The sequence below is a fragment of the Pleurodeles waltl genome, chromosome 10 (assembly GCF_031143425.1).
Source record: "Pleurodeles waltl isolate 20211129_DDA chromosome 10, aPleWal1.hap1.20221129, whole genome shotgun sequence".
Taxonomy (NCBI): Eukaryota; Metazoa; Chordata; class Amphibia; order Caudata; family Salamandridae; genus Pleurodeles; species Pleurodeles waltl.
Genome location: NC_090449.1, coordinates 31,409,365 through 31,430,683, shown reverse-complemented (window position 1 = coordinate 31,430,683; position 21,319 = coordinate 31,409,365). Strand labels below are relative to the sequence as shown.

Below are 21,319 nucleotides of genomic sequence, written 5' to 3'. Positions count from 1 at the left end.
TTTCAAAATGCACTTTGGCCAATCCATTTAAACATGATGACTGAACCAGTTCCTTGCTTCTTGATCTCAGAAATAATGCTCAGAAGGCATTATTATGCTGTGTTTCTTGACGTCCTAAAAATCATGCCATCCAAAATATTTTTTTCTCCACCCAACTCGTTGGAAGGCACCCTAAGACATGTAATCTACTGCTGGCATGTCAAGTGGGAGTTTAGTCTGGAATGCTGGGGAGCATGTGCTCTCTAGATCACCCAAAGCAAATGAAGCGAAGACCAAGTGTTTTACCAGCACTTATGGGCAAGGAATGATCTAAAAGAAAGACAGGTTTTATTCTCAGACATACTTACTGGACAGAAAGCATGCATCCTCTTCCAGTGACAATGGATAAAATGCATGGGAAACACACTGCTCCTACATTAGGGATGATCTCTCAGGTTTGTGTCAATACTAAGCATCAGGAAAGTGAAAGTGTCCAATGGACCATCTGCAAAGAGCAATGGTCAAACACATAGGCAACCATAAAGCAAGTCTTACAGCAAAAAGACATCACAAAAGGGAGTAGTAAAACTCTTCCAGAAAACAGAGGGACCCTCTGATGGAAAGGCAAGGATGCCCCTGAGGGAAAGCCGAGTCCGCTCTCTGTCTCCCAACCATTTGTTACAGAAACTGAAGAGTTTAACAATCAAGCATTGCCCGAAATGCTTTTTCCTGATCAGTGGCATCAGGTACCCACCAGCAGGAAGCTCATGTCTTTGACCACCTTCAGCTCCTTCAGTGTACAATCTTGCATTCCACTACCCTCAGCCAAGAGGGCACCAGAGCACTTTATAATGCCAACTGCAATCATAGTAAGTTCCATGGAGGACTTTTCATTAAAAGGACCTGAGGAGTAGGAATGCTGCTGCACCTTGAACTTCAGCCTGGTGGTGCTTCCTCGTATGTGGGTTGGAGATGCCATAATTACATGAGCATGACTCGCCCTTTAAAAGCCAGTTGGCAAACCTGCCAATGCAGAGACTGGAAAGAGACTACATGCCCAGACACTCTGGGCCTGTGATGTCACTCTCACACCTGCCTTCAGTTCTTCTTCACTCTTTTGGGAGGTGCTCCAGATCCCGCATCGAGCACTCTCTGGGCCTGGCTCAGGTGACCCCAGGCATCAATAATCAAAGCCGAGGGGATGACAATCCAAAGCATGTTCATGAAGATGAAGTAAAACCAGAAGTAGATGGGGTGCCACATCTCACTGTGGCTGAAGCCTTCACGGTACTCCGTATAGAAGTACAGCACATCCCCGTACAGCTGTCCTGCGAATAGATAAGGAAGGAGTTAAAAAAAAAAAACTCTGTGCAAGCTTAACGTGCACCAATGCTGCACTCCCTTAAATGTGCGCCTTTTGAACCTTCTCCTACCTCCCAATTCTCATGTTATGGATAAACAGATAACATTACGCAACAAGCATGACGCACAGCCCTCTTACCACCACTCGTGATTCCATGAAATTACTGTTGGCCGAGGGGTATGGAGTTTGTAGATCTGTTGCCCGAGGGTCCTTCATGGACCTAACCAGGGTGTTTACCAGCCTAGAGAATGAGTTCTGAAATCATTACTGCTCCTTCTGCCACCTGAACTCCCACAGTTCACTGTATCAAGCACTCGGGTCTAGAAAATAACCTCGTGTTGGCTCAGAAATAACCATCAGATTGGACCCTAGTGACCAGCACTGCTGAGACCAAGGTCTAGTATTTATATATTCTGCGCTTTCAGGGCCATTTTATGAATGCAGACTTTGGTCTGGTCTGGTCTGGATCTCATTTTACCAAGTTCATCCATACAGGTCCAACCATCCTCATGGTACTTACCGCTGAAGAGTCACAATAGTGCTCTCTTTACTGTTAGTAACTTGCTCTGGTAAGCATTTTACGTAGCTTTTCTAAACCAGCGTACATTTTTTACACTCTTCTTTCTGATTGCATGATAGATTACAAATATTGCATCAAACCTGCATATTACACATGGTGCTCTTTTCAGCAGGATTTGTTTTCTTTTTACAGAGAATTTAGGATCCTCATTGGTAACACAACCTAGTACTGTAAATTAAACAGATACTTTAGGCCTTTTTTTAAATCTAGATTGGTGGCTCAAGCCGCTGTCAAAATATTGTTCTCCTGATGAAGACCCCAGTCTATGATTTTGAAATGGGGCCGCAATGTCAACATCTGCTCTAGTTACAAATGGTTATAATGTTGCATACGGATATGGTATCAATACAAATAATTGTTTTTCTGTAGATTGGTTTTATTGTATTTGCACCCAACATTTTGCACTTGGCTTAATGTGCTTCTTTAGTATGCAAAGGGAACAGTTCTGAAGTAAATATATTTCAGATACCTAAGCAGGATTTTTTTTCAGTAATTACGATCCTTATTAAGCCTTGTTGGATTTGATGTTCTTTAACAAATCACAAAAGATCTAACAAATTGTTAGTTAAAATTAATTCTGAGTGAGCACTTTCTTTCGTTTTACTATACACAAAGGTTGCCTCCTTGAGTTACCCTATAGACGTTAGTTTATATACCTAGAAAGTAACCATCTGTCCTACAGTTAGACTTTGAAGTCACTCAGTGCATGGACAAAAGGCATCCTCCAGACACCATCCATCATTGACAAAATCCCAGTTCTCACTAGAAGCAACACAGGGCCGAACAGAAAATTAAACTCTCCGACAACAACAACAGCAAGGCACCAGGTAATGAAACACATGAAGTCAGTCCGAGGGTGCCTTCACCTTACATCCTCTTTCACTGGACTGAACCAAGGGCTTAACAACAGACTCCCTCCAATCACAAGCCAGCACCACCTTTTTTGGTAAATCCTCCTTCCTCATTGACACTTATTATAAACATGGTGATGAGAGGCCAAGGTCTACCTCTGTGCTTCCTCTCACCTATAAAAGTAGGCCAAGCCTATACTTGAGGTAGATGGTAGCAGAGGTGACAGCTACTCACCGAGTGAGACGATCAGTTGGAGGATGAAGCGTTGAGGGTGATGCTGCAGGAAGGCTACCACCGTCCATACACTCATGGGCCCCCAAGCACAGGCAGTGATGGTTTCCATGCAGACTGTGAAATTATCCGCACTGCAGGCAAAGAAAACAGAACTGTGGTCAGAAGATACCACTCGTTAAGCAAAACAAAAAATACTGTGGATTTTGCTCTATTGCATGAGGCACAGATACACACAAGTCTCACCATCGTAAGAAGCAGATTCCATTATCTGCTATTTGAAATAAAGGCACTTCAAAGTTTCTAAACATTTAGTACTAAACCTTGCTAACCAAAAGGGATTTTCTGAACCAAAATAGTTACAGTCAAGAGCAAGAAACAAAAAGGAGGAACAGAGTAAATTGTGTGCTCTAGAGGTGTGACCATTTCCACATTTTAAATACTGAATCAAACAGTGCAATAGCGCAGGCAGTGGAATAGACAAAAATGAAATAGAACAGCAGAGATGTGAAATACTGGGGAGGGCATACTCCATAACAAGTTATATTATACATCCATTCCAGAAAATGGAGCAGGCTGCAGAAGCCGATCATAGTTTCATTTCCAGATTTTCGAGTGGTAGGTCAACCCCATTCCGCCCTCCAGCAAGTCACTCTCCCCCAGTGAAAACAACAAGGCATAACAAAAACAAGGCACGCTGGTAGGGGCAAGGCAATCCAGCCAAACCAATAAGAAAAACATGTGAAGCAGTAAGTTTGCCTTGGGAAGAACACAGGGTGACATGTGAAACGGTGGACTTCAGGAGCGAAAAGCTGAATGGTCATCCGCTACAGGCCACCAGCCTAGCTTCCTCAAATATTGTGTCAGACTAGGACCGAGGAGTCCCTTCTTGATCTCCTTAACACAGATGGGTGTTACATTGGAATACCACACAGTGTCAAACACTTAAGCCCTCATTATGAACACGGCGGTTAACACCACCATGTTCATGCTGGCGGTCGTTCTATTGACCGCCAGCTCCCTGGGACCCCGCCGGCCGTATTATAAACATTCTGCTGGGCCGGCGGGCGGAAACATTGTTTCCGCCCGCCGGCCCAGCAGAATGCCTGGCTGAGACATTGCCGGCGGCTCCACATGGAGCAGCCGGAAATGCCTCTGTGCGGCGGGTGCAGCTGCACCCGTCGCGCAGATCACTTCCCGTAAATCGGGCAGTGACCTGCGCGATGGGGCACTGCACACGGGGCCCCCGGAGCACCCCTCCCGCCAGCCTTTCCCTGTCGGATATTGATGCTGTTCACTGTCAGGCTGCCTGTCGGAGGCAGCCTTGCGGTGGAGGCGGCCCTCCCTGGCTTCATTATGTGGCGGTCTGGGCCGCCATGCCGGATGGCGGGGTTTCCTGCCTCCACCGGCATGGCGGCCAAGACCGCCAAGATCATAAGGAGGGCCTTCATTTCTATCTGACTTCAAAGATTGCAGAATCTGCTTGCTCTCGGACTATCCAGGTCTTAAATACAATGTTGCTTGCCTGAAAACACAGACCCTCTGTGCCTCAACTGACCAATTCTATTCCTTCTCCCCCGTGCTATCCGATACCATTACTCCTTGAACATGTGCTGATAACACTCAGTCTTCATCATCCCAAGAATCTGTGTCTCCTTAACAGAGTATTTGCTTTCTAGGTCACAGCTGTGGCACATGCACCACAATGTGTATGTGTACCCTTCCACTGCCTTGGCTATGAGAAATACTGTGCTTGCCCCAAATTCCCAAAGCAGATTACACTTGGAGATTTGGGCTCATTTCCCCTTGCTCTAGCAATGCATAATATATATATATATAATTATAAGTTAAATGGCATCAGCACTGGGGAAAGCAGTGCTCTTTTCCTTTGCGAATTGCAAATGAGATTAAATTGGACAACATCCCACATCTTGTCTGGCCCCCTCCATCATTAGATATTTGGGTGTATGCATAGATTACATGGCTGACAGTCTCACTGCTGGAAACCGCCTGGTGCTGGGGATTTAGATGTAGCTCCATAACGTTCTGGATACCCCCCTGCCCATCCTGGGCAGAGTCACCCTGGCCAAGATGGAGGTCATACACCTACTATTCCACTTAGTACTTTCAAAAGGTACTGAAATCAGAAATCCTTTCTTACTGGCCTCATATGAAGTGACGGCAACAGGAGGGTGGCCTATGACAAACTCAATCTGCCACCAATGGAGGAAGGACTGAGAGCTCCTGACATGTAAATCTACTATTTACCAGCACTGCTTACATTTGTGGTGAATTGCCCGGCAATATAACACCACACACACTCTTGTAACAAACTGAATCAGTCTTGTCACCTTATGGGAGGTGAGATACTGCTGGATGTCACTCATACCGGGTAGGTGCTTAATTTGAGCTGATGGGGCCACCAGCACTCTTTTTTTGGGGGGGACTGGTGCATATTTCTCCTCATAGACTTTTCTCAAGTGCCATAAATAAATCTGCCCCATATGCATTCAGGACAGACTCATCTTATACAGACCCTCTCGAAACCTAAGATCAACAGCAGCCAAGAACCTTCTGCTGCCCAGGGTCAAACGAGAACAGCACAGCTATGGAACTCCTTTCCTTTAAATCTAAAGAACTTCCCTGATTTACTGAAGTTCACGAAATCTCTTAAGTCCTGGCTCTTTACACAATAGGCTCAGGTTACTCTGTCAATCCCTCCCACCTCCTCTCTTTAAAAAGTGTCAGCACCAAGACGCCCTCGGGCATTCGAGCGCTATATTAAGCTAAAAATCAAATTAAGAAAAAAAAAAAGGAAGAAGACTGAATCATATGATGGGGGTTCATCAAAAGTGGTGCCCTTTTAGCATGGGGTCAGCCATCTTCATGACCAGGCCAGTGCACTACAGATGATCAGTGGTGTAACGAAATCTGAGGGAGCCCCCCCTGCAAAAGTACATATAGGATGCCCCCTTCCCTGGCCCACCATCTACCACTTTTGCTGAGGAGGCCCACTTAAGCAGGGCTCTCCTCCCACCCAATGCGGGGGGCTCATGTTACGCCACTGCAGCTGATTTAGATGACGCTACCCCATGAAAAGTCAAAGATAAAAAGGAGGTACTCTGCATTTCTGTGGATTCCCGAAGTATCTGGCGTCTTTATTTCCAGGGATACGACAATACTTCATTAAAAGACTTCCTAGCTCTCCTCCCCCATCCTCCACTCCCCCCACCTCCCCCTCCCCAGTTCTGCTGGCCCTGGAGAACTCGCCCAACAGATCATATTGGCAACTGGTCAGCAGTGTGCTCTAATATGCTTGAAGCTCCTGGTGACACGAAAACCAAAGAGTCCCACCTTATTTGAAGTCACTGTTCCAATATCTTTAAAGAACACATGCTAATTAAATAAAGGTGGATTATTTTTAAGGAATACACTGAGAACATAGATCTGAGGCATCACCTTGAATACAAAACACAACGGTAAATGTGATGCTGTAAAAAAAAAAAAAAGGAGGTTCAAGTAAAAAAAAAAAATAAAGGCACACAAAAAAAAAAAAAAAAAGCTTGAGTACGTATTTAAATCTGACTACCAAAGTTTTAACTTGCTTTACACATCCGATTATCTGCTTCATGTCTGTTTGACCTCTTTTCCGGAGGCTGAAACATGTGGAATACAGTGAATTTTATCAGATGGCTACATTTCGGTCTCGCAAAGAAGAAGAATTTTGTGAACAAAACTTGTGTTTTATCTTTTCACTGTAGCATCTTTTTATTTTTCTAACTTTGCCCAGTTTGACCAGCAGTGCAACCCCTCTTTCTCGAGTTGCGTACTTCACAAAAATGTCCTTGGAAAGACGGAGGTCCTGTTGGTGCATATTTGTTTTTAAAAAATTGTTGAAGTGGAAGAACCTGCTTCAACAAAGAAAACCAAACATCGAACAATCTGTGTTTTTATTATTACAAACTTAGAATTGGAAAACTAGATCGGATTTTGCAATTAAGCACATTTTTCACACTTAAAATAGTTTTGATTTATACTTTTATTAAAAAACTGAAAGTTTTAGGATTTTATTAAAAACAACGATGACTTGTAAATTACTGGGTTTTTTTTTTCATGCAACATGCACGGTACGATCCCTTGTAATTTGTTCCCTGCGCCGACTGGGCGATTTAGGCAGGCAACTAATGAAATGTAGCCACATAAAAATAATCAAAGCTATTTTTTAATGTGTACTCATCCTCGGTGGGTCATCTTTAATGCCGTATTTTGTTCCTTGTTAAAAGAGCTTGTGTGTGGCAAAGTGACATGCACGTTGTGCCTCCGGGGATCCCCTGCAGCGGCGGGGTGACACCAGGACCCACTCATGGTGCTAAGCACATGCAGATCTCAAGGACCCTAGCCAAGGCACACCGAAGAAGCTGCGACGCTTGAGTTCAGACGGGAAACAGGATGTGATCTAGTGGCCAAGCAGTCCACCTTGGAAAGTGGGTTAAAAACCCAGCCTTGGCACATGACCGAAAATTGGGCGATTCCGGCAAAGCACTTTATCATCTTAAAAGCTTAAAATGTAAGGATATAATGCACTTGTGAAATGTAACTGCATAAATGAGAGATATAAATTCTACATATTGACGCCTCCTAACACACTCTACCGCTCTCGAGCTAAGTTAACGCTATATTAAGATGTTACCATGGTGCCACATAAAAATCCACTGTAGCAAAATTGCAATAGTGCCCATGTGCCGGGTGTTCTCTGCACTCCTTAACCCTGACATGTAGACAGGTCACCATCAGACAGAGGCTCCTCGGTCCCTGGTACCCTCCCACTTACAGGCCACACAAGGCTTACTCACCTGACATATCTGCTGTCTCCTTTGGAGTACTCCTTCCCTGTGTAGAGACAAGAGTAAGAAAGCGTTACATAACCAGGTGGGACGACACCATCATAACATATGTGCATAGGGGGCTGTTTATTAAGAACATACTTCAGCCACTCGACACCTGCTGCCCCTGCAAGCATTCCGACATTTTTTTAAAACACAATCTATATTACTTTTTACAAAAGGAGAAAAACTCAGAGCAACCAAACCAGTCCTGGGGACAGCTGCGCTGCTCTGAGTATAGAATATATATTTGTAGGTTTGGATTGAAGAATAAGGTGCAGCAGATGATACAAAAGTAAAACTAGGCAAGGGGAGGACATCCTGATCATAGCTTATGCCAAGTGAAGGTTGGAAGAACCCAAGCAAAAGAAGGGCCGGAAATAGAAGTATGGCGAAAGAGAATACATGGGAGGAGATCAAACTGTTCTCCGCATTGTCTCTGAGTCTGGTAGAGAAGGTCCCCAGCAAGATGGCTTTCTTGGGTTAGAAGAGCACTCGCAAAACGCACCAGCAGTTGATTTGCTTCTATGAACATTGTAGAAATTACAAACGTTTCTTTCATGAAGGTGTCAGCAAATGGGCACTGATAGGGATTGGACTGTCCGAGCGGGTGCCTGCAAGGTTACAGTTCTTCCTTAGGGTCTCCAAGAGATTTCCTCTCCAACACCCTCCTATGATAATAATGTCACAGACCTCCTCGATGCACTCCTTCCAGCTCCTGAAGGTCACACGTTAAACCAACTTACGGACTAGTTTTCCCCCACAGCCAAGATGCTTCGTGTGATGTGGTTTCTGTACAAAGTTGGTTCGGCCTTTTAGGAGGACCTTCAGCCATCTTTTGCGCTCTGCAAATTGCTATATCTCAAGCACTTGCTGACAGCACATTTGAATGGACACAATTCTGGCAGCGCCGGGTTAGGTAGTGTGGAGAATGACTACTAAAGTGAGCCTTTATGAAAGAGTAACAATAGAATGCACGTTTTTTTTGTGGTCAGATTGGTCTGATGAGTGATTATGGTAGCGAAGGGTGCAAATGCTAGTAACACCTAGCAGGGTTGCACAACTAGCCACCAAGAGACCAAGGAAGTGTCCTAGTCGGATTTTGGTTTTATTCTAGGTATTCCAGCTCGCGGTAGAATGGTCCGTGATACGGAGTTCCAATGTACATCCCTTTTTATTCTGAAAGAAGTGGCGAGGTCTACGTGGATCTGGCTTCCACAACAGATCAGAAAGTTAACACAAGGTATTTTTAACAAAGGCTCCCTATTTAGACTGGACTGGGTTGCTGAAACTGTACAATGGCCTCCCAAAAACCACAAAGGGTCCGATTAAGCCTTGGCAGATGGGATACCCTGTCACAAATTTGACCGTTATCCCACCAGCCGTATAACAAGTTCCATTATATCCTATGGAACTTGTAAAACGTTGGGCGGGATGTCCGTCAGGTTCTGACGAGTATCCCATCCTCCAAGGACGTAATCAGGCCCAAAGACTCAGATATTGGTGACTAACCGTGTAGCAAGGTGTAGATAAAGTAAATAAATAACAAACAAAACACTTAACTTAAAGACTCTTTGCTTGCTCTCATGGGAGGCCAGGGTGAAATAAAACAGCCAGTCTAACAAGAACATCCTAAACTAAAACTAATGACCTCACACTAAAACTAACAATATGCTTACTCCCCGCAACTAGAGTCGGCTTACGTACCAGCTAGAGTCCTGAGATGGGCTGCCATTTGTACAATCTCCCATCCAAGTTTAAGTGGCAAAGGCAAAAAGACAGATTGCTCCAGTATCAACTAGACTCCTAAAGTCTCACATTTAACAGAGGCTAGAAACGAAGCTTGTTGAGAAAATACAGAAAATGCAGTATAGAAGACGCAAGCCTTCTTCCAAGGACAGCTTCCAAAGGTACAGTCAGCCACTGACACCAGAAAGAGACCGCCCTACTGCAGCCTCAGACACAAAAGCCACCACCCACGAATAGATCAGCCCATCTATCCACAACCATCTAAAAAGACCAAGGAGTCAGAAGTAAAAAACTATACTTCTCACAAGACTCTTGCATGACGGTACTGTGACAAAATGCTAACGGCAGCCACAGTGACTGAACCCCAACCCAAGTGAGCGGACTCTGCCTTTGGTGACAAATTCATCGCAGAGTTTTGTTCATTTTCCCTTCCATATTTCCCCATCATGAAACCAAGGGCAGCCTGGTATTGTGGATGCAAGAAATAGAATTGGTATGATAAGCCTGAAAACACAGAACCACTTACCAACCCTCGAGGTTTCAGGCACCTCGGGTGCAAATGCTTGTCCAACATTATATAAACAACATTTTTGGGGTGAACTGCACAGCACGATGGCCAGAGGTACTTACTCACTTCACAGCAAAAGCAATCCCATGCAGATAGTAACTCACAAACACTTCCAAGACATGGGTATCATATACTGCCCTCCCCACCACAAAACAATTTCACGACTCCAAAGTCCACTTACAGAGCTGTGAGAGGAACGACTGGTCAGCAGGAATGTCTGCGTAGTACAGGGCAAACCAACCCTCAATCACGCCGTGGATGAAGCCGCAGATGGCGAACCAACACACGGCCAAGCGTCGGATTGGGCCTAGTCCTGACACCCTGATTCGCCCACTCAGGACCCACACGGCCACCAGCAGGGCTCCCGACACCGAGAAGAGGAAAGCCAGTATCTTCCACATGGGTTGATTGTTGGGCTGGTAGCCCTCAATGTGCAGGTCACGCGGCCAGTAAGGGTGCTGAGCACCAAAGCTCTCCTCCGATCCCGCTGCAAGTACCATGGTCGCGCAAAGGGTTACTCCAATCACAGGAAAACCTCCTCAGGATCAAGGCTGCAAAAAACAAACAACAGAAATAGTCAGAGTAGATCTGAGCGACTTCCCTTTGCCCATGTCTTGCACAACTTATACATCTCAAAAACATGCAATGGCAATGCCTAAAGGCCTGGCTTCTATACAAAAGTGCTTCTTCGGTAACTGGTGGGTTTCCTCCCTCAAAAGACATCCTACATGCACTGTCAATGATCCTTGCACTCATGCATTCATTCATCCAGTTATTGGTACATTTTTACATTCATCCACTAAGTGAACCTCTCTCCCTCTTGATGTCCCTCAAGGTTGCTTTTGGGGTATCAGGCCTTTCCTCTTTACACTACTTCCCTTGGGAACATGAGCTCCTCATTGATCTCCTCCCATCAGCCCGGTGTTGACGACACTACAACACTCTGCCTCTCTCATCACCAGCCTCCGAGGGTGTAACATGAATCTGACGGCCCTCCCTTAACCTGCCAAAGAATCATCATCTAATTTCAGTCACCAAAACCTTCAGACTCAAGATGACGCCACTTCCGCCGCCAGCCACAATCTACTTCCTCGTGGTCTTTGACTAACAACTGGATCCGGCCTTGAATCTTTCATTCCAACCACAACTACTGCTGCTTGGCAGATTGGTAAAATCCACATCCACATTCCTTATCGCAGAACAAAACGCTCGCGAGGAGCCTTGTCAATAGCAGAATGACCAAGGGCCGGTGACTGCTGTTATTGGCCCGATCAGAATTAAGAGCCCACTTGTAATGAGGGTCTATGTATATAAAGCACCCTTCAAAAGCAGTAACCAGGTGCACTCAACTCACTATCTTCAACTGGCCGAAGTATTCCTCTTCGAAACTCCATCACTAGAATTCCCTCCTCCTGCCCTGCATTCCGTCTCTTCGTTCTTTCGAGGTAGACCTGAAACCTCACAGGATGAAATCTGATCCCCCGACAGACTGACTGTGTTCTTCCTTTTGCCCCTCGCCCTCTTTCCCACACTCCTGTTCACAGAAAGAAATATAAGGCTCTCAAATTTTCCCTGGGTCAGGCGTGAATAGCTCACCCAGTCCAGATCGGTCTCCATTCTCGGATTAATGGCACTTATTTTACAATAGGGTGAAGCAGACTACAGATTCCAGAATTCAAAGAGGCACGCTTGGACTGGTGAGTTACTCACACATGGGTCTGGGAGTCTTAGGAGCTCTGGAAATATGTAACTGTGCCAGAGATAATCGCCCTCACCCCACCTTAACCACCCAAAATGCTTGTATTGCTGTTTCCTGAAGTCTAAAGCATGTCTGTTAGAAAGAGTACTCAGTGGGCAAAACCCGAATGTCAACAGCTCCGCCTACAACTAAGGCAGTTATTAGTGTTCTCCATCCGAAGATAATTTACTGAACACGCTGCACTTCCAACCCCAGTTTAAGGCTGCTGCGTTAACTAGTAAGTAACAATACCCAGATCTGCAACAACTTACCCAGCAGGGAGGGTTGAAATCGGTGGTTAACTAGCAGCATGGTCCTGGAAGGGTGACAGCAATGCAAACAAGAAATACTGCTGGCCCTTTCTTGTTGCTTTTTGCACTTCTTTAATCATTAAGCAAGACCCGGCCTCCTGAACTATGAAGCAATGTCCGCCGACTTGCAGTGTCGCGGGGATGCATGCAAGCTGCCTCAAATGCAGGGGGCCGGGGGGTTCGAGGGGTTCATTCAGAAGTATGTCTGTGGGGAGTGGTCTTAAAGTAGCTTATGCAATGATTCTACAACTTATAAGTGCATGTAAAACAGGTTATAGTGACCAGGCTCAATGTATACTTAGAAAAAAAAATAAACACAGGGGTAACTCATCGTCATTCCATTAAAGTAACTCGACCATTAGTGGAAGAAAGTAGGAGATGTAATCTTAAAGCTGGTTGCACTGCTTTAAGTGGTCGCCCTGTCTTAGGTACCAGTAAATATCTGACTGCAAAGTAACTAGTTCAAGGCGGATGTAGCTGACTGGTCACTGGAGCACTAGCTTAAGTGCTGCAAATCTTGCTTTATAATGGAGCCGATACAAAGGGAGATCAAGAGATTGCCAAAGATCACTCTGGTGTGGCCAGGTATAGATCAGGATCACAGCACCATTTACTCGCTATGTTTTGATAAATATATGAAAAGTGGACTAATCAGGGGGTAGTAAGATATATATATATAAATATGCACATACAGAATTGCAATTCACGAAGTGGGGGCGGGGTTTTCTTGGCGCTATATAAGAAATGTTAGTGTTGTTCTTTCGACTGTATTCATTTTATCGAGCTATGGAGAATGAAAGGCTGAGCTGCTGGCAGGGTGGGATTCACCACATCACTAGTTTGAACCCTTCTCTGGGGGGTGTGGAGAGGAACCTCGTAGCGCCTACTCACTAGCCCTAAACCACCAAAGTCCCCTCGCGCACCACCGTCATCATAGGACACTCACCTCTGCCGCTGTCACGCGTAAAGGACTTCGGCATCCAGGCGGGAGCCGCTGATATGTGACCCGTCCACGCCCCCTCCGTGGGGACCGCCTCTTCACTACTAGGCGGCCACCTTACAAACGTACATAAAAAGAAGAACCAATAACAGTGCGGCTCGACTATTATGTATAAAAGCACAGCCAATTAAAGTACGCTCCAACTCTCTACCTCGCGGCCATTGGGTGAAGCGTCCTGGCTGTTATGACGTCTCGCCACATTTCTACCTGTCATTGCTGTTGTAGCCAATCCCAGCGAACGAAAGGCTCTCCCAAGCCCAGCCCACCTATCGCACGACTCTGGCTCCACCACCAAGATGTTCAGGGGGAACATCTGTTGGCTCTTCGCTGGGTTTTGGGTGGATCGTGGTTTCCATAGCTACGGGAATGCGGGAGGGCTGCGCCCCTCTCTGCTGACATGGCTTCTTTGTGACCTGCGCTGCAGCCATGCAACTCTTTACCTGCTCTATTAACCAATATCATGCTACAGTTACTTGTTTCCATACAAATACATCTCCGTTGCCATGCTAATTACCTGTAATGCTTTACGTAACCACAGAACATTCCTTTAAAGCCAGACCTATTGGCATTGTCAATGCTTGTTTGGATGTTTAGGGTTCCTTGCACCTTAAACCTGTATAACTTTTCCCACAAATGCGCCCTGTTTTTTCAACATTCTGGGGACTCCAAAGATACCCAGGGTTTGTATATTATCCTGGAGAGAACTGAGAAAATGGTCAAAATGCAGCTGAATTGTGTCTTTTGTGGGAAAACGGGAAATAAGTGCTTTGCAAGAAAGTGTATGATGTTTTTCCTAAAAATTGCACTAATAAAAGGTTTGCCATGCTAGGAAATCTTCCCAGCTATCAGGAACACACATAGTTGTATCAAAATCATTTTTGTCCACTATTAGCATTTGCTCTAAGAGGTAGTCAATTTCTTCTATTTTTTTGTGGTATCAACCTACTTGCAGTTTGTGGTGGAACAGTTGTGAAATCCATGGATGATGCCAGCAAGCTATACATTTCTATAAAGTAGAAAACATTTTGAACTCAGCAAGGGGTCATTTGTGTTGATCCCTTAAGGTTTTCCTAAAGAACCAAACTGTTGAAAAAAATAATGAAAATGAGTAGGGAAAAAACTGCCATTTGTGACAATGTTTTCACCTGTAATTATTGGCTACAATGGCTGATTTACAAAAGCAATATACCGTTAATTCTGATAGTCCCTTCAAGTTGCAGGTTTTTATTGGGTTTCTAGGTACTCCCGAAACTCACAATACCCAGAGCCAACATTTGAGATGTACCTTAACTATGTACCAACTACACAGCAATTAATTTGTAAAAATATATGGAAAGAAACATGGGTTGGAGAAATCCTAAACATTTCTGTAATGTACACAAGATACTAAGCTTAGGAAAAGTGGGTATTAATACACCTCTGGATTTATGGTTACCCATACTATCATATAATTTAGTGGGCATTTTGCAAAATGTCTACTTTTTGCACACTGGCTTACATTTAGAAGCCACAAATGCAGAAAAATTCAATTGAAAATAACAAATGTTCTACAATCTGGTGTTTCCACACGTCCCTCGATAAAAAGAGTATTATCCCACTTGTGTGGAAGGGCCTAGCATTTGCTATACAAAATGACAAACACGCAACATGGCAACATCACATTTCATCCAGCAAAGTCAATGTGGGTTTTACAATGTGTGTAGCTGCAGAAGTTGGAAGCTAGCTCAGCTGTCATCCAGGGAAACCTACCATACCCAGACCCTTCTGAAAACTAGACAGCCAAGGAAGTCCAGGTTTAATATGTGTGGTTCTCACAAGGTTCTTTTTTTAGACCTTGCAAACTTCAAACCTTGCCTAAACACATATTTTCTTCACATTTCTGTAAGGGAAAGTTCAAGAATCCACAAATTTCCTACCACCTAGCATTCCCACACATCTCTTGATTAAAAATAATACCACACTTATGCGGATAGGCCTAGCATTGCAACAAGAAGCAGCCCAAAACAACATGGACAGCTCACATTTTTTGCACTCAAAATCAATCCTTTTTTGCAATGTGGGTAGCTGTGAGTTTTAGGTTCGGTTCTGGCCATCACCCAGGGAAACCTACCAAACCCAGCAATTTCTGAGAACTATACATCTGTGGAGTCCAGGATTGTATGACTTGCATGGATTTCCCATTTGTTTCACCCAGAAGACCTTGCAAACTTTAAACTATGGCTAAACACACATTTCCCTCTCATTTCTGTGAGAGAAGGTTCTGGAATCTGTGGAGGGCCACACGTTTTCTACAATCCGGTGTTCCTGCATGTCACCCGATAAAAACGATACCCCAACTTGTGTGGCTGGGCCTTGTACCATGACAGGAAACACCCAAAAACGTAATGTAGAGACATTTACATTTCCTTTAAGAAAAATTACCTGATTTGACAATGCCAGTAGCAGTGGTATTTGGGCCCAGGCTCTTTTGCCACCCAGAGAAATCTACCAAACCCAGACATTTCTGAAAATTAAACTCCTGGGGGAGTCCTGGGTGGTGTGTCTTGTGTAGGTCTAACAATGTTCTCTTACCTTCAGTGCTCTGCAGACCTCAAAGTTTGCCTAAAATCACATATTTCCTAGTATTTGTATTTGCTTTTATAGGACAATCGCACAATCTGCATCCCAGGGAACTTTTTGGGGCGTGGGAATAGCCCTGGGCACAATGGACGCGCCCCTACCCCATGTTTTATTTTGTTTATATTCCCTGGTCCATAGTAGGCTTTCTGTCCCCATACCCAGTGGGGGGCAGAGTGGGGCTAAAGACCCACATCCCTCCCACAGGGGGAGCAAAATAAGGATACTGTTAGGAAGGTGGGGTGTGGCACAGGCACTTGCCCATGGGGCTCCTTCCCCTGCAAAAAACCCATGGTGTCTAGTGGAAACACCAAGTGAGTACATCCCACAGTGATCACCCAGCAGTTTTCAGAGAAAGGGAGGTTTCACTAGAAAGCTGAGTTTCCCAGCTTTTGAACAATACCTCCCTTTTGGCACAATTCCCTAGGAACATGGAGAATGGGCTGTTTCCGTCCCCTCCATGCTCCTGGAGAAACTAGGAAGCAGCTTTCTTGGTGCCAGTCCTGCCAATGATGTGATCATGTCACTGACAGGAAGGTCACAGCCCCTGGTCAGGAGCGTGAGAGGTTCATGTGCATAGATAAGCATTGGCAATTTCAATTGCTAAACAAGTATTGGGAATGCCAATTAGTTGGATTTGCAGGACTGAAGTTTTCAATTGTCTTGTGTGTGAAAGTACCATGTTTTCAGTGCAGTTTGGAGTAACACTCCTGTGTCTTATGTGTGACACCCTGAGAGCAGCTCAGAGCAACTGGGTCTAAGTTTTATTGCTAATTATAAAAAGACCTAATTTTTACAACACAAGCGCTCTTTCAATGCTAATATTTTAGTTCACATCATGTACCTCTGTGTCCCTGGATTTCTATGTATTCTCTCTTCCCGCTACTTTCACATAAGTTCTACACTCCATCCACCCAATCTGAGCTGCTCTCTGATCCATGTTTCCTGAACCAACCCCAAAAATTGTGACAGTCAGTCGTCTCTCTTCAGCAGTGTGAGGTTCTGCCACAGAGAACAGAGGAAAAGGAATGGGGTCAATTCCTCTCTTAGGCTCCTGGCTAGACCTGAGAGTTGGGCGGTGAAGGGGCCCCTCAGCTCCACGGGCCTCCCTCAGCACAGTACACTATGCAAGGCGGCAGTACGCTGGCCTGGGAGCACCTGACTGGGTCCAGGAGGGGGTGCCTCTACATGTACTTTGCAGGGTGGTCCCCTCAAGTTTTGTTATGCCACTGACCCCCATCATCAGGATGTGGCCCCCGTTCTGGTCTCTTGCAGCAAGAATTGGCCTACTGAGAATTAAGGTGCACTGCGCCCCATTAGTACCATGGAGCAAGTTAAGGGATTCATTAAGGGGAAACCGTCTAGCTGCTCCCAGTGGCAACGAAGACATCCATCACCGTGCCCACCAGGACGAAGACCACATAACACTGTGCGGGTCGCGCAGTCCACCTTGTCTGGGTGGCTGTGCGGGAACCAAAAACTAAGAGCTGTTGACTGGGCCATTTACTGCGGGATTGGTGCCAGAAAGCAACAGAAGATGCTGGATCCGTGTGAGGCTGGGTCCGGATCCAGGCTTTCTGTTGTTTATGCTATTTTCTGATGCCCGATGACCACGTGCCCAGAGAGTTGAGCTTTGTGAAAATGTGTTAATTGAGGCCTAGCACCGCGGAAGTTACATTCAGAGTATAATGTTACAATGTAACAGTTTGGACACTTAATTTAGCCCATAGCTACACCTACCATTCCAGGCATAGGAGAGTCAGGGTGAGCTAGGGTGACCAGCTTTTGACAGCCAAAAACGGGACATTTCGCAAAAAAAAAAAAAAAAAAAAAAAAAAGAAGAAGGACTAATTCAACTTGATCCAAGGGGCACAGAATATCAGCGCTCATCACTATAGAAACACAGAAGAGGCACGAGGGGAATAAATAAAAGTCGGTTTTAATACTCAGCAGCGGATGTTATGTAAATAGCTCTCTAATGACAGCCGCTAGCTAGTACTGCTTTGTAACACATAAAAACCTGCCTTCACTGAAAACCGGGACCGGACCAAAAATTGCAGAAACCTGCCAGACAGCTGTTGAAACAAACAGGACTGTCCCGGCAAATACAGGCGCCTGATCACCCTAGTGTGAGCTCATAATTGAGGTGTTTAGCAGCCAGCAGCGTAGTTTTTTGGAAGTGACTGCTTTTGTTCGTGCCTCGCCAATCCCCTAGGAGCTATGATGTGTGTGACTAAAGCATTTTAGTGCAGTGAGGCAGACACCAGTACTAACATTTCCTTAGTCTTACCCCAGATGCGTGCTACTGGACAGGATGCGTGTGTAGGAAGAGCAAAGCAACTTAGAGTGATAAAAAAGCTGTCTAATTTTGAGCAAGGGCTGACTTGGCGGAGTACATAGAGACCCTCATTACAACATTGACGGTAAGAACCGCCTACCGATGCGGCGACGGCCGCCAAAAGACCGTCGCCGCGGCTACCATCCGTCCGCCGTATTATGACCACAGCTGGATTTCCGCCAGAAGGATGGCAGAAAACCGGCTGTGGCCATGCCGGCGGATGGCGGTAAGGTGGTGCTGCTGCCAGCAGCAGCGTCACGCCAGTAGACTGCCGCCAGACATATTATGACCCATAATACGGCCTGGCGGTGTTCTGCTGGCGGACGTTGCTGCTGGCAGCAGCGCCCCGTCCCGTCTCCTGCTGGAGGACCCTGAACACAGGTAAGTGGGTGCTCCGACAGGGGAGGGGGTGGGGGGGTATTGTGTGTCTGTGTGGGGGTGTGTGTGAATGTTTGTGGGTGTGTGTATGCGGGTGTGTGTTTCGTGTTGAATGGGCATGCTTGTATGAAGGTGTGAGTGCGTGTATGTTGTGTTACATGAATGCATGTCTGCGTGTATGTATGAAAGTGTGTGCGGATGTGTGTGTGAATGGATGTATGCATGGGTGGATGCATGGGGTATGGGTGTGTGTATGCATGTGTGTGTGAAGGGGCGTGAATGTAGGGGGGTTTGGGGATGAAAGGGGGTGGGAGGACTCTGGAGAGGGGGATGGGGGTCGGGAAGACCCCTAGCAGTGACACAGAAGGCATTCCCTGTCACTGATAGTGCCTACCGCCATAATTTTCATGGCGGTAAGGAAGCCACGGAAATCATGGGGGTTCGGTGGGGTCATAATACCGCTGGCGGTACAGTGACGGCCAACGGCCTGGGGATTGCTATCTTCAGCCCGCCGGCTATTACCGCTGTGGCGGTCGGTGGGGTACATTGGCGTTTTGGCTTCAGCCAAACCACCTATGTCATAATATGATGGAAAGTACCGCCAGCCTGTTGGCAGTACTTTCCACCATATTAACGCTGACCACCAGGGTATTAATGAGGGCCATAGTGTCTATAACCAACAGCTGGAGCTAATGAGAAAGAAGGTTCGTGTATCATACGTTAATGATCTACCTAAAAAGTGCACATAGTAAAAATGCCGGGAAGCTTCAGTGAAAATAAACATCTCAGGAGTGCAGGGTGTCTTGGAAAAATGATTTAAACCTCTTCAGCTAAGATGAAGTATTATTGTATAGACAGAATATCAGAAACAAAAATATTGTGGGACAAGATACTGTGTCAAGAATATCAAGGACAAAAATATCATGGTCAGTTTCTATAGATGAGCAAAGTTTTACTATATATAACTCCACATCTATGTACTTTGATGATATATATATCTTCAAGGTACGTAGATGTGGAGTTAAGAATAGTAAATCTATACCTACCTATTTGCACGTACTTTCTCAATATTTTGGTCCTCGATATTTTTGAGACAATATTGTGGCCACACATCTGAAGAATCCATGTTTCATGATTTTTGTTCATGTTAAAATGTGTTTCGGCAGAAAATAAGCAAAATGTATAACATTTTATGTTGCTTTCATAGCATGGCAGTGAGACAGGGAAAGGCTGGTAGAACTTGTCACATTTTGAAACACACAGCTAAAGTTTTACAGATGAGTTATTGAAATGATCACTCTTGCAAAAAGTAAACATTCTTCCTTGCTTAAAAAGATTTGGTGTTTTTAAGTGCTTAAAAAACCTATTAGCGTTTTAAAGGACATTTTCTGAGGAGTCGGTAAATTGAGCAATATCAACTTTATAAAAAAAAAATAATAGTCTTTAATGCTGCATTCGAGCAGGACGAATGACAAATCTATCCATGGTGAAGCCTAAAAGTTCTTGTGTGTGGGTCAAGCAGAGAATAAGGAGGAAAACCACCAATCAGAGCAATGCATTTAAGATTGACATGAAAGCCATCTAATGTTGAGCAAGGATTGGCTGTATGCAATGCTGTAGTGGTCTTAAACAAGACCCCGCACTTATGCACACTTACTTGCTGCAGGCTACTGGTTTAAGCAGAAAATGTCTTGTGGGAGACTAGCTTGAGCAGAAATGTTCAATTGAGATACTCCAAAGTGCATTTCATGCATTTTACTCCTATTTTGCCACAATTTACCCAAAATGTTAGTGACTTATTTGGGAAAAATTGCATCTGCACATTCTACTCAGTAGGTGCATGGGTACAGTTGTTGCTACATGCAAAAAAATATTTCCATTTGGAGTGAAAATGGAAAAATGAAGGTGGCAATATATGTTTCGTCTAACCCTTAATGTGCAGGATATCTACCTACAGAAAGTCTACGGGTGTACAAGTAGGGAATAGCAGTGTATGTCTAGAAATCTACAATTTTCATAGTGTCCTGTGGGTAAACTGGGAATCAGTGGTCTCCAAACTTTTTAATGCTGACCCCCAGTTGAAAAATAAAAATCTTTGGGCCCCCCTTTAGAATTTTTCACAAATATTTTATAAAGATGGCAATGTTTAAATATGTCTAGATATATTTAAACATTGCACTTAAGTACTGTTGCCATTTTAAAAATGCAATAACATGTTTCTGCTTAAAAGAAAACACTGTTATCTGTGAAATGCTTCTTTTGGACGGAGCCTGGCGCCCCCCTGGGATCATTTGAGGCACCCCCTCAGGGGGCTCGCCCCCCTGTTTTGAAGACCCCTGATCTAGACACTGAAGTGAGGGAGACAGGGCTTCTTAAGGTATTCTGTGAGGCCTTTTGTGACTGCTGATTAATCTTCTTGAACACTGCCATTTGCTGGATGGTAGGGGTAAACGATAAGATGACAGACTCTTTAGTGAAAGGTGAGGAAGCCTTTTAGGTGAGGCCCGTCTTGTTACGTTTCATTAATTAGTCCTTCAGTGGGCTGATGACAGCCAGATGCAGAACCCTCACCCCTCCTTGTGCCTCTATTGTGGGTGTTCAAGGATAGACACCGCCCCTGTGCCGCCTGCTGTAAGAAGCATCACTGAACACAAAGGCTTGTCTGGGGAGCAGCCTGGTAAGGACACTTGATGGAGCCCCCCTAAAACTGGTTTACGTTTTAGGACTGTGGAT

The 21,319-nt window shown here is 45.1% G+C and overlaps 1 protein-coding gene across 1 annotated transcript; it reads right to left on the bottom strand.

Annotated features, from left to right (window-relative positions):
- Window positions 1-305: 305 nt before the first annotated feature.
- On the bottom strand, window positions 306-13,307 carry EBP (EBP cholestenol delta-isomerase). Its single transcript, XM_069209546.1, has 5 exons — window positions 13,201-13,307; window positions 10,387-10,756; window positions 7,859-7,895; window positions 3,009-3,139; window positions 306-1,307 (listed from the first exon to the last, which is right to left on the bottom strand). The coding sequence occupies exons 2-5, from the start codon at window positions 10,703-10,705 to the stop codon at window positions 1,078-1,080; spliced, it is 717 nt and encodes a 238-aa protein (XP_069065647.1). The 5' UTR covers window positions 10,706-10,756; window positions 13,201-13,307; the 3' UTR covers window positions 306-1,077.
- Window positions 13,308-21,319: the final 8,012 nt, after the last annotated feature.

Excerpts from the sequence above, each read along its gene's own strand:
- EBP (XM_069209546.1), bottom strand. The coding sequence starts at position 10,705 with ATGGTACTTGCAGCGGGATCGGAGGAGAGCTTTGGTGCTCAGCACCCT. Across the intron at positions 3,140-7,858 it reads GGAGACAGCAGATATGTCAG|TGCGGATAATTTCACAGTCT; the intron begins GTGAGTAAGCCT and ends CTTTGCCTGCAG. Across the intron at positions 1,308-3,008 it reads CCAACTGATCGTCTCACTCG|GACAGCTGTACGGGGATGTG; the intron begins GTGAGTAGCTGT and ends ATCTATTCGCAG.